Source organism: Phaenicophaeus curvirostris, unplaced genomic scaffold (assembly GCF_032191515.1).
Source record: "Phaenicophaeus curvirostris isolate KB17595 unplaced genomic scaffold, BPBGC_Pcur_1.0 scaffold_175, whole genome shotgun sequence".
In the NCBI taxonomy this organism is placed as follows: domain Eukaryota; kingdom Metazoa; phylum Chordata; class Aves; order Cuculiformes; family Cuculidae; genus Phaenicophaeus; species Phaenicophaeus curvirostris.
In genome coordinates this window covers 63087-81105 of record NW_027206795.1, presented here as the reverse complement: position 1 = coordinate 81105, position 18019 = coordinate 63087, and the positions used below count along the sequence as shown (strand labels likewise).

Here is an 18019-nt window from a genome sequence, read left to right as displayed (position 1 = left end):
GCGGGTCACGTGACCGCAGGGGCGGGGCTAAGGGAGAGGCGGGAACGCAGCGCGGGGAGCGGTGAGAGAGACACCCCCCCCTCCAATCTCCTAAGGGCTCCCCCCCCACACCCCTTTCCTAGGGGGGACCCCCAAATCCTAGGGGTTCCCCCCTTTTCCTAAGGGCTCCCCCATCTCCTGAGACCCCCCCCTTTTCCCAGGGGTCCCCCCCTTTTCCTAAGGGCTCCCCCATCTCCTGAGACCCCCCCCTTTTCCCGGGGGTTCCCCCCTTTTCCTAAGGGCTCCCCCATCTCGTGAGACCCCCCCCCTTTTCCCAGGGGCTTCCCCCTTTTCCTAAGGGCTCCCCCATCTCCTGACCCCCCCCCCTTTTTCCCAGGGTGCCCCCCATCTCCTGAGACCCCCCTTTTCCTAAGGGCTTCCCCCTTTTCCCAGGGTGACCCCAACTCCTCAAGGAGCCCCCCCATTTTCCCAGGGGTCTCCCCCATATCCCAAGGCCTCCCCCATCTCCCGCCCCCCCCCTTTTCCCAGGGTGCCCCCCAATTCCCAGGGGTCTCCCCCATATCCCAAGGCCTCCCCCACCTCCTGACCCCCCCCCTTTTCCCAGGGTGCCCCCCAAGTCCCTGCGAGCCCCCCCATTTTCCCAGGGGTCTCCCCCTTTTCCCAAGGCCTCCCCCATCTCCTGACCCCACCCCCCTTTCCCAGGGTGCCCCCCAACTCCTCAAGGAGCCCCCCCTTTTCCTAGGGGTTCCCCCCTTTTCCTAATGGCTCCCCCATCTCCTGAGACCCCCCCCTCTTCCCAGGGGCTCCCCCCTTTTCCTAATGGCTCCCCCATCTCCTGAGACCCCCCCCTCTTCCCAGGGGCTCCCCCCTTTTCCTAAGGGCTCCCCGCTTTTCCCAGGGTGCCCCCCTTTTCCCAGGGGTCTCCCCCATATCCCAAGGCCTCCCCCATCTCCTGACCCCCCCCACCTTTTCCCAGGGTGCCCCCCAACTCCCAGGGGTCTCCCCCTTTTCCCAAGGCCTCCCCCATCTCCTGACCCCCCCCCTTTTCCCAGGGTGCCCCCCATCTCCTGAGACCCCCCCTTTTCCTAAGGGCTTCCCCCTTTTCCCAGGGTGACCCCAACTCCTCAAGGAGCCCCCCCATTTTCCCAGGGGCCTCCCCCTTTTCCCAAGGCCTCCCCCATCTCCTGACCCCCCCCTTTTCCCAGGGTGCCCCCCAAGTCCCTGCGAGGCCCCCCCTTTTCCCAGGGGCCTCCCCCATATCCCAAGGCCTCCCCCACCTCCTGACCCCCCCCCTTTTCCCAGGGTGCCCCCCAAGTCCCTGCGAGGCCCCCCCTTTCCCCGCGCGATGGGGCAGCGGCGGCTGCTGCGGGGGGATTTCTCCTTCGGGCTGGGGGCTCATCGCCTGCGGCTGCTCCTCGACCTCGAGGGCCTCGACCTGGAGCTCGAAGCCACCGGCACCTGCGAGCGCTGGCGCGGCCGCTTCGACGCCGCCTGTGAGGCCTCCGGGGGGGACTGGGGGGGACTGGGGGGGCTCCCCATCCCTGAGCGCCCCCCCCCACCCCAACTTTCCTCGCAGACATCGAGGAGCTGACGCGGAGAACCGGGAATTTCAAGGAGTTTGGGGTGTTCTGCAGCATGTTGGAGGCGGCGGTGACGCAGGTGACGGGCGGGGGGGGACGGGGGGGGACACAGGAGGGGATAGCGGGGTGCTGGGGTGACAGGGGACACCCGGGAGGGGACGCTGGGGGGCAGGGGACACCCAGGAGGGGACACTGGGGGACAAGGGGCACCCAGGAGGGGACACTGGGGAGCAGGGGACACTGAGAAGGGGACACTGAGGGACAAGGGACACTGAGAAGGGGACACTGAGGGACAAGGGACACTGAGGAGGGGACACTGGGGGGCAGGGGACACCCAGGAGGGGATGCTGGGGTCACAGGGGCACCCAGGAGGGGACACTAGGGGGCAGGGGACACTGAGAAGGGGACACTGAGGTGACAGGGGGCACCGAGGAGGGGACACTGGGGGTCAAGGGACACTGAGGAGGGGACACTGGGGTGGCAGAGGACACCTGGGAGGGGACATTGGGATGACAAGGGGACTGGAGACACCCAGGAGGGGACACTGGGGGACAGGGGACACCCAGGAGGGGACGCTGGGGGGCAGGGGGCAGTGAGAAGGGGATATTAGGGGACAGGTGGACTGGAGACACCCAGGAGGGGACATTGGGGTCACAGGGGACACCTGGGAGGGGACATTGGGGTGGCAGAGGACACCTGGGAGGAGATATTGGGGGACAGGGAACACCAAGGAGGGGACATGGGGGTGACAGGGGACACCAAGGAGGAAACATTGTGGGGCAGGGGGCGCCTAGAAGGGGGTATTGGGGGACAGGGGAACTGGAGACACCCAGGAGGGGACACTGGGGGACAAGGGACACCCGGGAGGGGACATTGGGATCACAGGGGACACCTGAGGGGGGATATCGGGGCGCTGGGGTGACAGGGGGCACCTAGGAGGGGACACCGGGGGACAAGGGACACTGAGAAGGGGACACTGGGGTGGCAGAGGACACCTGGGAGGGGACATTGGGATGACAAGGGGACTGGAGACACCCAGGAGGGGACATTGGGGGACAGGGGACACCCAGGAGGGGACGCTGGGGGACAGGGGGCACTGAGAAGGGGACACTAGGGTGACAGGGGGCACCTAGGAGGGGACACTGGGGGCCAAGGGACACTGAGGAGGGGACACTGGGGTGGCAGAGGACACCTGGGAGGGGACATTGGGGGGCAGGGGGCACCTAGAAGGGGACATTGGGGGACAGGGGGCACCTAGGTGGGGACACTGGGGGACAGGGGACACCTGGGAGGGGACATTGGGGTCACAGGGGCACCTAGGAGAGGACACTGAGGTGACAGGGGGCAGCCAGGAGGGGACATTGGGGTGCTGGGGTGACAGGGGGCAGTCAGGCAGGGACTCTGGGGTTACAGGGGGCACCTAGGAGGGGACATTGGGGGACAGGGGACACCCAGGAGGGGACATGGGGGGCAGGGGACACCCAGGAGGGGACACTGGGGTCGCAGGGGACACCTAGGAGGGGACAGGGGACACCCAGGAGGGGATATTGGGAGATAGGGGACACTGAGAAGGGGACACTGGGGTGTCAGGGGGCACCTAGGACAGGACACTGGGGGACAAGGGACACTGAGGAGGGGACATTGATGTGGCAGAGAACACCTGGGAGGGGACATCGGGATGACAGAGGGAGCGGGGACACCTAGGAGGGGATATTGGGGTGACAGGGGACACCAAGGAAAAGACATTGGAGGGCAGGGGGCGCCTAGAAGAGGATATTGGGGGACAGGGGGACTGGAGACACCCAGGAGGGGACACTGGGGGACAAGGGACACCCGGGAGGGGACATTGGGATCACAGGGGACACTTGGGAGGGGACATTGGGGTGACAGGGGGACTGGGGACAGCCAGGAGGGGACATTAAGGTGACAGGAGATACCCAGGAGGGGACACTGGGGGACAGGGGACACCTGGGAGGGGACATTGGGGCACAGGGGACACCCAGGAGGGGACATTGGGGGACAGGGGACACTTAGGAGGGGACAGGGGACACCCAGGAGGGGACACTGGGGCACAGGGGACACCTAGGAGGGGACAGGGGACACCCAGGAGGGGACATTGGGGCACAGGGGACACCCAGGAGGTGTCAGGGGACACCCAGGAGGGGACATTGGGGCACAGGGGACACCCAGGAGGGGTCAGGGGACACCCAGGAGGGGACATTGGGGAACAGGGGACACCTAGGAGGGGACACTGGGGTCACAGGGGACACCTAGGAGGGGATAGGGGACACCCAGGAGGTGACATTGGGGAACAGGGGACACCTAGGAGGGGACACTGGGGTCACAGGGGACACCTAGGAGGGGCCAGGGGACACCCAGGAGGGGACACTGGGGCACAGGGGACACCTAGGAGGGGAGAGGTGACACCCAGGAGGGGACATTGGGGTCACAGGGGACACCCAGGAGGGGACATTGGGGGGCAGGGGGCACCCAGGAGGGGACACTGGGGTCACAGGGGACACCTAGGAGGGGACAGGGGACACCCAGGAGGGGACACTGGGGGGCAGGGGACACCCAGGAGGGGACATGGGGGGCAGGGGACACCCAGGAGGGGACGCTGGGGTCACAGGGGACAGCTAGGAGGGGACAGGGGACACCCAGGAGGGGACATTGGGGTCACAGGGGACACCTAGGAGGGGTCAGGGGACACCCAGGAGGGGACATTGGGGCACAGGGGACACCCAGGAGGGGACAGGGGACACCCAGGAGGGGACATTGGGGTCACAGGGGACACCTAGGAGGGGTCAGGGGACACCCAGGAGGGGACATGGGGGACAGGGGACACCCAGGAGGGGACATTGGGGTCACAGGGGAAACCAAGGAGGGGACATTGGGGGACATGGGACACGCAGGAGGTGTCAGGGGACACCCAGGAGGGGACATTGGGGCACAGGGGACACCCAGGAGGGGCCAGGGGACACCCAGGAGGGGACATTGGGGCACAGGGGACACCCAGGAGGGGACATTGGGGTCACAGGGAACACCCAGGAGGGGACATTGGGGCACAGGGGACACCCAGGAGGGGTCAGGGGACACCCAGGAGGGGCCACTGGGGCACAGGGGACACCCAGGAGGGGTCAGGGGACACCCAGGAAGGGACATTGGAGGGCAGGGGACACCCAGGAGGGGACATTGGGGGGCAGGGGGCACCCAGGAGGGGACACTGGGGTCACAGGGGACACCTAGGAGGGGACAGGGGACACCCAGGAGGGGACATTGGGGTGACAGGGGACACCCAGGAGGGGACATTGGGGCACAGGGGATACCCAGGAGGGGACACTGGGGCACAGGGGACACCTAGGACGGGATAGGGGACACCCAGGAGGGGACATTGGGGCACAGGGGACACCCAGGAGGGGACATTGGGGTCACAGGGGACACCTAGGAGGGGACAGGGGACACCCAGGAGGGGACATTGGGGCACAGGGGACACCCAGGAGGGGTCAGGGGACACCCAGGAGGGGACATTGGGGTGACAGGGGACACCCAGGAGGGGACATTGGGGGACAGGGGACACTTAGGAGGGGACAGGGGACACCCAGGAGGGGACATTGGGGTGACAGGGGACACCCAGGAGGGGACATTGGGGCACAGGGGACACCCAGGAGGGGACATTGGGGGACAGGGGACACTTAGGAGGGGACAGGGGACACCCAGGAGGGGACACTGGGGCACAGGGGACACCCAGGAGGGGTCAGAGGACACCCAGGAGGGGACATTGGGGTCACAGGGGACACCTAGGAGGGGCCAGGGGACACCCAGGAGGGGACATTGGGGGACAGGGGACACCTAGGAGGGGACATTGGGGCACAGGGGACACCTAGGAGGGGACAGGGGACACCCAGGAGTGGCCGGTGTCCGTGTGTCCCCGTAGCGCAGCGCGTCCGTCCGCCTGGAGCTCCTTTCCTTCTCCGACCTGGAGTCCCTGCGGAGCCGCAGAGCCGGGTCCCCCCCGCGCCGCCCCCCGCCCCCCGGCCCCCTGCGCGCCCGGCGCTACCTCATCCTCGTCTACTGCACCGAGTTTGACCGGTGAGGGGACACGGGGACATCGCGGGGGGGGGACACGGGGGTGGGAATCGTGGGAAAGGGAGTTAACTCCAGCTGGAGGTTGGGGCCAAGCGGTGGCCCCAGGGCTCGCTGGTGGCTCCAGCTCCGTTCAAGGTCTTTATCCATGAAGACGTTGAAGGGACCCTTGGTGGCTTTGAAGGTGACACTGAGCTGGGTGGAATCATGGAGCTGCTGGAGGGGGTTGAGGTTCTCCAGAGGGATCTGAGCTGCTTGGATCCATGGGTTGAGAGCAACGGGATGAGGGTTAACGAGGAACTTGGGGCACAACAGCCCCGGGCAGCTCCCGGCGAGGAGGAGAGCGGCTGGAAAGGGCCCTGGAGGAGAAGGACCTGGGGGGGTCGGTGGGACACGAGCCAGCAGGGGCCCAGGGGGCCAAGAAGGCCAAGGGCATCTTGGCTTGGAGCAGCCCCCAGGGAGGTTCTTCTCCCTCGGCCTCTGGGGAGACCCGACCTCGAATCCTGGGGGCAGCTCTGGGCCCCGAGGAGAACCTGGAGGGCCTGGAGCCTCCGGAGAAGAGCCCGGAGCTGGGGAAGGGGCTGGAGAAGAAGAGGAGCGGCTGAGGGAGCTGGAGAAGAGGAGGCCGAGGGGAGAGCTCGTTGCTCTCTCCAGCTCCCTGCGAGGAGGTTGTGGAGAGGAGGGAGCTGGGCTCTTCTCCCAAGGGGACAGGACGAGGGGGAACGGCCTGTGAGTCCGTGAGTCTGTGATTCTATAATTCTGTGAGTCTGTGATTCTATAGTTTTAGATTCCACAATTCTGCGATTCTGTCGTTCTATGATTCCGTGACTCGATGAGTCAATAATTCCATGTTTATAGGATTTTATAATTCTGTGAGTCTACAATTATGTAATTCTCTGATTCTGTGATTCTGGGATTCTGTGAATCTAGGATTCTATAATTCTCTGATTCTCTGATTCTGCAATTCTAGAATTCCGTGATTCTGTCATTGTATGATTCTGTGATTCTGTGATCCTAGAATTCCGTGATTCTATGATTCTATAATTCCATCATACTACAACGCTGTGATTCCATGATTTTGTAATTCTATGATTCAGTGATTCTAGAATTCCACGATTCTGTGAGTCTATAATTCTAAAATTCTGTAGTTCTCTTACTTTAAGATTCTATGATTCTATGGTTATAAAATTCTATGATTCTGTGATTTTATTATTTTATTATTTTGTGATTGTATGAGTCTTAAATTCCTTGATTCTATTATTCTACAATTCTATGATTCTGTCATTATACAATTCTATGATTCCATCGCTCAATGATTCTGCGATTTTATGATTCTTTAATTTTATAATTCTATGATTCTGTAATTCCATGATTTTATCATTCTATAATTCCACGATTCTCTGACTCTCTGGTTCCATTATTCTGTGATTCTGTCTTTCTCTGATTCTATAATTGTACAATTCTGTGATTGAATAATTCTATAATTCTATAATTCCTTGACTCTAAGATTCTATAATTCTGTAATTCCATGATTCTAGGAATGTATAATTCTATAATTCCACGATTTTCTGATTCTCTGGTTCCATTATTCTGTGATTCTACGATTCTCTGATTCTATAATTCTATAATTCTTTAATTCTAAGATTCTGTAACTCTGTAATTCTTTGATTCTAAGATTCTATGATTCCGTAATTCCATGATTCTAGGATTGTATAATTCTATAATTCTACAATTCTCTGACTCTCTGGTTCCATTATTCTATGATTTTATGATTCTCTGATTCTATAATTGTACAATTCTGTGATTGAATAATTCTATAATTCTATAATTCTTTGAATCTAAGATTCTATGATTCTGTAATTCCATGATTTTATAATTCTATAATTCCACGATTCTCTGACTCTCTGGTTCCATTATTCTGTGATTCTACAATTCTCTGATTCTATAATTGTACAATTCTGTGATTGAATAATTCTATAATTCTATAATTCCTTGACTCTAAGATTCTATAATTCTGTAATTCCGTGATTCTAGGAATGTATAATTCTATAATTCCACGATTTTCTGACTCTCTGGTTCCATTATTCTGTGATTCTACGATTCTCTGATTCTATAATTTCTTAATTCTAAGATTCTGTAACTCTGTAATTCTTTGATTCTAAGATTCTATGATTCCATAATTCCATGATTCTAGGATTGTATAATTCTATAATTCCACAATTCTCTGACTCTCTGGTTCCATTGTTCTATGATTTTACAATTCTCTGATTCTATAATTGTACAATTCTGTGATTGAATAATTCTATAATTCTATAATTCTTTGATTCTAAGATTCTATGATTCTGTAATTCCGTGATTTTATAATTCTATAATTCCACGATTCTCTGGTTCTCTGGTTCCATTATTCTGTGATTCTACGATTCTCTGATTCTATAATTCTATAATTCTTTAATTCTAAGGTTCTGTAACTCTGTAATTCTTTCATTCTAAGGTTCTATAATTCTGTAATTCCATGATTCTAGGATTGTATAATTCTATAATTCCATGATTCTCTGATTCTCTGATTCTCTGGTTCCATTGTTCTATGATTTTACGATTCTCTAATTCTATGATTGTATAATTCTGTGATTGAATAATTCTATAATTCTATAATTCTTTGAATCTAAGATTCTATGATTCTGTAATTCCATGATTTTATAATTCTATAATTCCACGATTCTCTGACTCTCTGGTTCCATTATTCTGCGATTCTACAATTCTCTGATTCTATAATTGTACAATTCTGTGATTAAATAATTCTATAATTCCATAATTCCTTGATTCTAACATTCTATGATTCCGTAATTCCATGATTCTAGAATTGTATAATTCTATAATTCCACGATTCTCTGATTCTCTGGTTTTCTGGTTCCATTATTCTGTGATTCTACGATTCTCTGATTCTATAATTCCTTAATTATAAGATTCTGTAACTCTGTAATTCTTTGATTCTGAGATTCTATGATTCCGTAATTCCATGATTCTAGGATTGTATAATTCTATAATTCCACAATTCTCTGATTCTCTGGTTCCATTATTCTGTGATTTTACGATTCTCTAATTCTATAGTTGTACAATTCTGTGATTAAATAATTCTATAATTCCATAATTCCTTGATTCTAAGATTCTATGATTCCGTAATTCCATGATTCTAGTAAATGTATAATTCTATAATTCCACAATTCTCTGATTCTCTGGTTCCATTATTCTGTGATTCTACGATTCTCTGATTCTATAATTCCTTAATTATAAGATTCTGTAACTCTGTAATTCTTTGATTCTGAGATTCTATGATTCCGTAATTCCATGATTCTAGGATTGTATAATTCTATAATTCCACAATTCTCTGACTCTCTGGTTCCATTATTCTATGATTTTATGATTCTCTGATTCTATAATTGTACAATTCTGTGATTGAATAATTCTATAATTCTATAATTCCTTGATTCTAAGATTCTATAATTCTGTAATTCCATAATTCTATAATTCTCCAATTCCCTAATTCTCCAATTCTGTGATTCTATAATTATAGAATTTTATAATCCCACAATCCCATCGCTCTACGATTCCCTCCGGAGGATTTGGGGCGCGAGGCCGGCCCGGGGGGTCATGGGGGGGGGGTCCCCAGGTTGGGGGGTCACCCCCCTCACCCCCTTTTCCCCCCCTCCCCCCCCCCCAGCATCCACTACCCGCTGCCCCTGCCCCACGTGGGACGAGCGTCTCCCGCCTCTCGCCGAGCTCCGAGCTGCGACGCCTCCTGCCCCCGCGACCTGCGACTGTGAGACCCCCCCGAACCCCAAAAAAACCCGACCGGGAGGGAGCCGACCCCCCCGAAATTAAAAATCTTCCCCTCCCTCTCAGGCTGGACGAGGAGCTGGAGGCGCAGGAGCCGCTGCAGGAGGAGCCGGGGGGCGGGAAGATGGCGGAGGCGTCGAGGACAAAGATGGAGGCGCGAGGCGGGAAAGGAAAGGAGACGGTGAGGATGGAGACGGAGGCGTCGAGGGGGGAGACGGAGGCGTCGAGGGGGAGACGGAGGCGTCGAGGGGGAGACGGAGGCGTCGAGGGGGGAGAGGGAGGCGTCGAGGGGGAGATGGAGGCGTCGAGGGGGGAGATGGAGGTGTCGAGGGGGAGATGGAGGCGTCGAGGGGGGAGAGGGAGGCGTCGAGGGGGAGATGGAGGCGTCGAGGGGGGAGAGGGAGGCGTCGAGGGGAGATTGAGGCGGGAAGGGGAGATGGAGGCGTCGAGGGGAGATGGAGCCATAGAGGGGGAGACGGAGGCGTCGAGGGGGGAGACGGAGGTGGGAAGGGGGAGATGGAGGCGTCGAGGGGGGAGAGGGAGGCGTGGAGGGGGGAGACGGAGGCGTGGAGCGGGGAGAGGGAGGCGTCGAGGGGGGAGATGGAGGTGGGAAGGGGGAGATGGAGGCGTCGAGGGGGGAGACGGAGGCGTCGAGGGGGAGATGGAGGCGTCGAGGGGGGAGACGGAGGCGTCGAGGGGAGATGGAGGCGTCGAGGGGGGAGACGGAGGCGTCGAGGGGAGATTGAGGCGTCGAGGGGAGATGGAGGCGTCGAGGGGGAGAGGGAGGCGTTGAGGGGAGATTGAGGTGGGAAGGGGAGATGGAGGCGTCGAGGGGAGACGGAGGCGTCGAGGGGAGACGGAGGCGGGAAGGGGAGATGGAGGCGTGGAGGGGGGAGATGGAGGCGTCGAGGGGGAGAGGGAGGCGTCGAGGGGGGAGAGGGAGGCGTCGAGGGGGAGACGGAGGCGTCGAGGGGAGATTGAGGTGGGAAGGGGAGACGGAGGCATCGAGGGGAGACGGAGGCGTCGAGGGGAGACGGAGGCGTCGAGGGGGGAGACGGAGGCGTCGAGGGGAGATTGAGGCGTCGAGGGGAGATGGAGGCGTCGAGGGGAGATGGAGGCGTCGAGGGGGAGAGGGAGGCGTCGAGGGGGGAGAGGGAGGCGTTGAGGGGAGATTGAGGTGGGAAGTGGAGATGGAGGCGTCGAGGGGAGACGGAGGCGTCGAGGGGAGACGGAGGCGGGAAGGGGAGATGGAGGCGTGGAGGGGGGAGATGGAGGCGTCGAGGGGGAGAGGGAGGCGTCGAGGGGGGAGAGGGAGGCGTCGAGGGGGAGACGGAGGCGTCGAGGGGAGATTGAGGTGGGAAGGGGAGACGGAGGCATCGAGGGGAGACGGAGGCGTCGAGGGGAGATGGAGGCGTCGAGGGGGGAGACGGAGGCGTCGAGGGGAGATTGAGGCGTCGAGGGGAGATGGAGGCGTCGAGGGGAGATGGAGGCGTCGAGGGGGAGAGGGAGGCGTCGAGGGGGGAGAGGGAGGCGTTGAGGGGAGATTGAGGTGGGAAGGGGAGATGGAGGCGTCGAGGGGAGACGGAGGCGTCGAGGGGAGACGGAGGCGTCGAGGGGAGATGGAGGCGGGAAGGGGAGATGGAGGCGTGGAGGGGGGAGATGGAGGCGTCGAGGGGGAGAGGGAGGCGTCGAGGGGAGATGGAGGCGTCGAGGGGGGAGACGGAGGCGTCGAGGGGAGATTGAGGCGTCGAGGGGAGATGGAGGCGTCGAGGGGGAGAGGGAGGCGTCGAGGGGGGAGAGGGAGGCGTTGAGGGGAGATTGAGGTGGGAAGGGGAGATGGAGGCGTCGAGGGGAGACGGAGGCGTCGAGGGGAGATGGAGGCGTCGAGGGGGAGAGGGAGGCGTCGAGGGGGGAGAGGGAGGCGTTGAGGGGAGATTGAGGTGGGAAGGGGAGATGGAGGCGTCGAGGGGAGACGGAGGCGTCGAGGGGAGATGGAGGCGGGAAGGGGAGATGGAGGCGTGGAGGGGGGAGATGGAGGCGTCGAGGGGGAGAGGGAGGCGTCGAGGGGGGAGAGGGAGGCGTCGAGGGGGAGACGGAGGCGTCGAGGGGAGATTGAGGTGGGAAGGGGAGACGGAGGCGTCGAGGGGGGATGGAGGAGTTGAGGGGAGATGGAGGCGTCGAGGGGGGAGACGGAGGCGTCGAGGGGGAAGACGGAGGCGCGAGGTGGGAAGGGGAGGGAGGCATTGATGATGTCACAGAGGGAACTGAGAGGCGGGAAGGGGCTGAGGCGTCGAGGATGGAGCCGAGGGAGCTGAGAGGCGGGAAGGGGCTGAGGCGTCGAGGATGGCGATGGCGCCACATGGCGGGAAGGGGCTGAGGCGTCGAGGATGGAGCCGAGGGAGCTGAGAGGCGGGAAGGGGCTGAGGCGTCGAGGATGGCGATGGCGCCACATGGCGGGAAGGGGCTGAGGCGTCGAGGATGGAGCCGAGGGAGCTGAGAGGCGGGAAGGGGCTGAGGCGTCGAGGATGGAGCCGAGGGAGCTGAGAGGCGGGAAGGTGACGGGGGTGGGGCTGGTGTCATGGCAGGAGGCGCGAGGCGCGAAGGCCTCGGAGGCGTCGAGGCTGCGTCGGGCGCTGCAGGAGGCTCGGCAGCAGCTCCGGGGGGAGCGAGAGCGGCACCAGCGGCAACTCCGGGAGCTCCAGGAACAGGTCGGGGGGGGGGGGGTGTCCCCTCAATTTTGGGGGGGATCCTCTCAATTTTGGGGGGGTCCCTGTTAATTTTTTGGGGGGTCCCCGTTGATTTTTGGGGGGTTCCTTTCAATTTTAGAGGGTTCCTTTCAGTTTCTGGGGCTCCTTTCAATTTGGGGGGGGTCCCTGTTAATTTTTATGGGGGTCCCCGTTGATTTTTGGGGGGTTCCTATCAATTTTAGGGGGGCTCCTTTTAATTTGTAGGGATCCTTTTAATTTTGGGGGGGTCCCTGTTAATTTTTATGGGGGTCCCTGTTAATTTTGAGGGTTCCCTGTTGATTTTAGGGGGGTCCTCTCAATTTGGGGGGGTTCCTCTCAATTTGGGGGGGTCTCCTCTCAATTTGGGGGGGTTCCCCTCAATTTGGGGGGTCTCCTCTCAATTTGGGGGGGGACTCCTTTCAATTTTGAGGAGCTCCTCTCAATTTTGGGGGGTTCCTTTCAATTTTAGGGGGTTCCTTTCAGTTTCTGGGGATCTTCTCAATTTTGGGGGGGGGTCCCTCTTAATTTTTATGGGGGTCCCCGTTGATTTTTGGGGGGGTTCCTATCACTTTTAGGGGGGCTCCTTTCAATTTTGGGGGGTTCCTCTCAATTTTCAGGAGGTTCCTTTCACTTTTAGGGAGGTTCCTTTCAATTTGGGGGGGTCCCTGTTAATATTGGGGGGGTCCCTGTTGATTTTAGGGGGTCCCTGTTAATTTTTAGGAGGGTCCCTGTTGGTTTTAGGGGTTCTCTGTTAATTTTTGGGGGTTCCTGTTAATTTTTGGGGGTCCCTGTTGATTTTAGGGGGTCCCTGTTGATTTTAGGGGGTTCCTGTTAATTTTTAGGAGGGTGTCTGTTGATTTTGGGGGGTCCCTGTTGATATTGGGGGGTTCCTGTTAATTTTTAAGAGGTTCCCTGTTGATTTTGGGGGGTCCCTGTTAATTGTTGAGGGGTCCCTTTTAATTTTTAGGAGGGTCCCTGTTGATTTTGGGGGGTTCCCTGTTGATTTTTGGGGGTCCCTGTTCATTTTGGGGGGTTCCCTGTTAATTTTTAGGAGGGTCCCTGTTTATTTTGGGGGTTCCCTGTTGATTTTGGGGGGTTCCCTGTTGGTTTTGGGGGGGTCCCTGTTGGTTTTGGGGGGTACCATGTTTATTTTAGGGGGTCCCCGTTGATGTTGGGGTGTCCCCGTTGATGTTGGGAGGGTCCCTGTTGATGCTGGGGGGTCCCCGTTGATGTTGGGGTTCCCCGTTGATGTTGGGGGGCCCTCAGCTGGCCGCAGCCCAGGACTCTCAGCGCCGGCTGCAACGTCGCGTCGAGCTGCTCACGATCCAGCTTTGCGGCTGCAAATCGGGGTGAGGCTCAAGTTTTGGGGGGGCCGGGGGGGTCCCCCCAAAAAACACCCCCCCCACCTCCTCTTGTGTCTCTCTTACCCCTCAGAGCCCCCCAGCGCTCCAACTCGGGGTCCCACGAGAGGCAGCGGCGCTCGCCCTCGCCTGCAGGTGGGGGGGGGGAGCCCCCCGAGTTCCAGCCCCCCCAAATCCAGCCCCCCAAGTTCTAACCCCCAATCCAGCCCCCCCAGTGCAGCCCCCCGAGTTCCAGACTCCCCAAATCCAGCCCCTTAAGTTCTAACCCCCAATGCAGACCCCACAAATCCAGCCCCCCCAATGCAGCCCCCCAACTTCCCACCCCCCAATCCAGCCCCCCCAAATTCCAGCCCCCCCAAATCCAGGCCCCCAAGTTCCAACCCCAAATCCAGCCCCCCCAATCCAGCCCCCCAAGTTCCAGCCCCCCAAGTTCCAGCCCCCCCAATCCAGCCCCCCAACTTCCCACCCCCCAATCCAGCCCCCCAATCCAGCCCCTGTGCCCCCCCCAGCCCCCCCAATCCACCCCTTTTCCCCCTCCAGCCCCCCCAATTCACCCCGTGCCCCCCCAATCCACCCCTTTCCCCCCCCAGCCCCCCAACCCCAATCCAGCCCCCCAACTCCCTCCAATCCACCCCTTTTCCCCTCCAGCCCCCCAATTCACCCCCTGTGCCCCCCCAGCCCCCCCAATTCACCCCCTGTGCCCCCCCAGCCCCCCCAATCCACCCCCTTTTCCCCTCCAGCCCCCCCAATTCACCCCCTTTCCCCCAATCCACCCCCTGTGCCCCCCCAGCCCCCCCAATTCACCCCCTTTCCCCCTCCAGCCCCCCCAATCCACCCCCTTCCCCCCCCAGCCCCCCTAATCCATCCCTTGTGCCCCCCCAGCCCCCCAATCCACCCCCTTTCCCCCTCCAGCCCCCCCAATTCACCCCCTTTCCCCCTCCTGTCCCCCCAATTCACGCCCTTTCCCCCCCAATCCACCCCCTGTGCCCCCCCAGCCCCCCAATCCACTCCGTTTCCCCCTCCAGCCCCCCCAATTCACCCTGTGCCCCCCCAGCCCCCCCAATCCAACCTCCTTTCCCCCCCCAGCCCCCCCAATTCACCCCCTTTCCCCCCCAATCCACCCCCTTTCCCCCCCCAGCCCCCCTATTTCACCCCATTTCCCCCCCCAGCCCCCCCAATTCACCCCCCATGCCCCCCCAATTCACCCCCTTCCCCCCCCAGCCCCCCTATTTCACCCCCTTTCCCCCCCCAGCCCCCCTATTTCACCCCATTTCCCCCCCCAGCCCCCCAATTCACCCCTGTGCCCCCCCAGCCTCCCGCCCCCCTCGTTTCGACCCCACGGCCTTTGTGCGGGCGCGGCAGCAGCGGCAGCAGGAGCTCGAGCTCCGCAGGTGAGTGGGGCCCCCAATCCTCAAATTTGGGGGACACTCCCCCCCCCTCCAAATTCCCCCTCCCCCAACTCTCCATCGTCGCCCTGGGAGCAGGCGGCGCCGCGGGAGGGATTCCGGCAGCACCAGCCCCGCCACGAGCCGCGGGAGAAGCTCCTCGGGTGAGTTTTGGGGGGTCCCCCTCGCTTTTTGGGGGGTCCCCCCCTCTCTTTGGTTCCCCCCCCTCTTGGGGTCCCCCCCACCTTTGTGTCCCTCCCCTTTTTGTGTCCCCCCTCTCTTTGGTTCCCTCCTCTCTTTGGTTCCTCCCTCTTGGGGTCCCCCTCTCTTTGGTTCCCCACTTTCTTTGGTTCCCCCCCCTCTTTTTGGTTCCCCCCTCTTTTTGGTTCCCCCCCTTTGTGTGTCCCCCCCGTTTTATGTCCCCCCCTCTTTGGTTCCCCCCTCTCTTTGGTTCCCCCCCCCCCCCTTTGTGTCTCCCCTTCTCTTTGGTTCCCCCCTCCCTCTCTTTGTGTGTCCCCCTCTCTTTGGTTCCTCCCCCCTTTGTGTCCTCCTCCTCTCTTTGTGTCCCCCCCTCTCTTTGGTTCCCCCCCTCTCTTTGGTTCCTCCCCTCTTGGGGTCCCCCCTCTCTTTGGTTCCCCCCTCTTTTTGGTTCCCCCCCTTTGTGTGTCCCCCCTGTTTTATTTCCCCCCCTCTTTGGTTCCCCCCTCTCTTTGGTTCCCCCCCCCCTTTGTGTCTCCCCTTCTCTTTGGTTCCCCCCTCCCTCTCTTTGTGTGTCCCCCCCCCTTTGGTTCCCACCCCCTTTGTGTCCTCCTCCTCTCTTTGTGTCCCCCCCTCTCTTTGGTTCCCCCCCCCCTCTCTTTGGTTCCCCCCCTCTTTTTGGTTCCCCCCCTTTTGTGTCCCCCTCCCTTTATGTCCCCCCCCCTTTGGTTCCCCCTCTCTTTGGTTCCCCCCCCTCTCTTTGTGTCTCCCCCCTCTTTGGTTCCCCCCCTCTCTCTCTTTGTGTCCCCCCTTCTCTTTGGTTCCCCCCCTCTCTCTTTGTGTCCCCCTTCTCTTTGGTTCCCCCCCTTTGTGTCCCCCTTTTTCTTTGGTTCCCCCCTCCTCTTGGTTCCCCCCACTTTGGTTCCCCTTTCTCTTTGGTTCCCCTTTCTCTTTGGTTCCCCTTTCTCTTTGGTTCCCCCTCTCTTTGGTTCCCTCCCCTCTTTGGTTCCCCCCCGCCTTTGGTTCCCCCCTTTCTCTTTGTGTCCCTCTCTGTGTCCCCCCTCTCTTTCATTTCCCCTCTCTTTGGTTCCCCCTCTCTTTGGTTCCCCCCCTTTTCTTTCAAGTCCCCCCCTTCTCTTTGGGCCCCCCCCCCATATTTTGGGGTCCCCCCATTTCTCCCCCCAGCCCGAAGCTTCCGCAGTCTCCGCTCCAGCTCCCTCAGCGACTCCGAGGAGCCCCCCAAAACCCACCAGCCCCTCAGGTAATAATTAAGGGGGGGGGGTCACGACACTTGGGGTCCCCCCCAGAGCCCCCCAAAACTTCAACCCCCCCTAAAACCAGGGGCCGTGGGGTGACCCGGAGCAGCAGAGCCCTGAGCGCCTCATCCTGCAACCGCAAGGTGAGTGCACCCCCTATTTTTTTGGGGTACCCCCCCTTTTTTTTGGGGTACCCGCTCCCTTTTTTGGGTTTTTGGGGTATCCACCTTTTCTTTTTGGGGTCCCCCCCCTGTTTGGGATCCCCACCCCCCCAAAACTGGACCTGGGGTCCAGTTTTGGGGGGGTGGGGATCCCCAAACAGGGGGGGGACCCCAAAAAGGGGGGTCAGGACACACCCCGTACCCCCTTTTCTCCCCCCCAGACCCCAAGTTCGACCCTCAAGCCGCCCCCCCAGCGTCCTGGCAAAGGTAGGAGACCCCCCCCCTTCTCACTTTTGGGGTGCCCCCCTCATTTTTGGGGTGTCCTCCTCATTTTTGGGGTGCCCCCCCCCCCCCCCCCAGAAAATCTCCCCGAGGAGCCTCTGGCTGAGATCGACGCGCGACTGCGGGCGCTGCAGCTGCTCCTGGACAGCCTGGGCCCCCAAACCTGAGCCCCCGAACCCCAAAAACCCCCTCGGACACCCCCAAACCCCCCCCCACAACCCTCCCTGCACCCCAAAACCCCCCTGGATCCCCCTCAAAACCCCCCTGGACACCCCTAAAACCCCCCTGGACCCCCCAAAACCTCCAATCGCTATTGGATCCCCCAAACCTGAGCCCCTGAACCCCCAAAACACCCTCGGACACCCCCAAAACCCCCCTGGATCCCCCCAACCCCCCCCGAACCCCAACAAACCCCTCGGACACCCCCAAACCCCCCCTGGATCCCCCTCAAACCCACCCTGAACCCCCAAAACCCCCTCGGACACCCCCAAAACCCCCCTGGATCCCCCTCAAACCCACCCTGAACCCCCAAAACCCCCCTGGATCCCCCCCCAAACCCACCCCGAACCCCAAAAACCCCCTCAGACACCCCCAACCCCCCCCGATCCCCCTCAAAACCCCCCTGGATCCCCCCCAAACCCACCCCGAACCCCAAAAACCCCCTCGGACACCCCCAAAACCCCCCTGGATCCCCCTCAAACCCACCCCAAACCCCCAAAACCCCCTCGGACACCCCCAAAACCCCCCTGGATCCCCCCCAAACCCACCCCGAACCCCAAAAACCCCCTCGGACACCCCCAAAACTCCCCTGGATCCCCCCCAAACCCACCCCGAACCCCAAAAACCCCCTTGGACACCCCCAAACCCCCCCACAACCCTCCCTGCACCCCAAAACCCTCCTGGATCCCCCTCAAAACCCCCCTGGACACCCCCCAAAACCCACCTGGACCCCCCAAAACCTCCAATCGCTATTGGATCCCCCCCAAACCTGAGCCCCTGAACCCCCAAAACACCCTCGGACACCCCCAAAACCCCCCTGGATCCCCCCCAAACCCACCCCGATCCCCCAAAACCCCCCTGGATCCCCCCCAAACCCACCCCGATCCCCCAAAACCCCCCTGGATCCCCCTCAAACCCACCCCAAACCCCCAAA

The 18019-nt window shown here is 59.6% G+C and overlaps 2 protein-coding genes across 2 annotated transcripts in view; one reads left to right on the top strand and one right to left on the bottom strand.

Moving 5' to 3' along the window:
* The window catches only part of LOC138734733 (putative lipid scramblase CLPTM1), an 85365-nt gene that overhangs the window by 61680 nt on the left and 5666 nt on the right, over window positions 1-18019 (bottom strand). The gene's annotated exons all lie outside the window — the stretch shown is intronic.
* CCDC61 (coiled-coil domain containing 61) lies at window positions 36-17158 on the top strand. The gene is made up of 15 exons (XM_069882530.1): window positions 36-61; window positions 1303-1493; window positions 1577-1659; window positions 5515-5669; window positions 9382-9480; window positions 9564-9678; window positions 12083-12205; window positions 13490-13572; window positions 13658-13719; window positions 14897-14975; window positions 15069-15133; window positions 16353-16428; window positions 16509-16566; window positions 16806-16851; window positions 16945-17158. Exons 2-15 carry the CDS (start codon window positions 1346-1348, stop codon window positions 17031-17033), a joined length of 1281 nt encoding a protein of 426 aa, XP_069738631.1. The 5' UTR covers window positions 36-61; window positions 1303-1345; the 3' UTR covers window positions 17034-17158.

Excerpts from the sequence above, each read along its gene's own strand:
- CCDC61 (XM_069882530.1), top strand. The coding sequence starts at position 1,346 with ATGGGGCAGCGGCGGCTGCTGCGGGGGGATTTCTCCTTCGGGCTGGGG. Across the intron at positions 13,720-14,896 it reads GCGCTCGCCCTCGCCTGCAG|CCTCCCGCCCCCCTCGTTTC; the intron begins GTGGGGGGGGGG and ends GTGCCCCCCCAG. Across the intron at positions 15,134-16,352 it reads CCGCGGGAGAAGCTCCTCGG|CCCGAAGCTTCCGCAGTCTC; the intron begins GTGAGTTTTGGG and ends TTCTCCCCCCAG.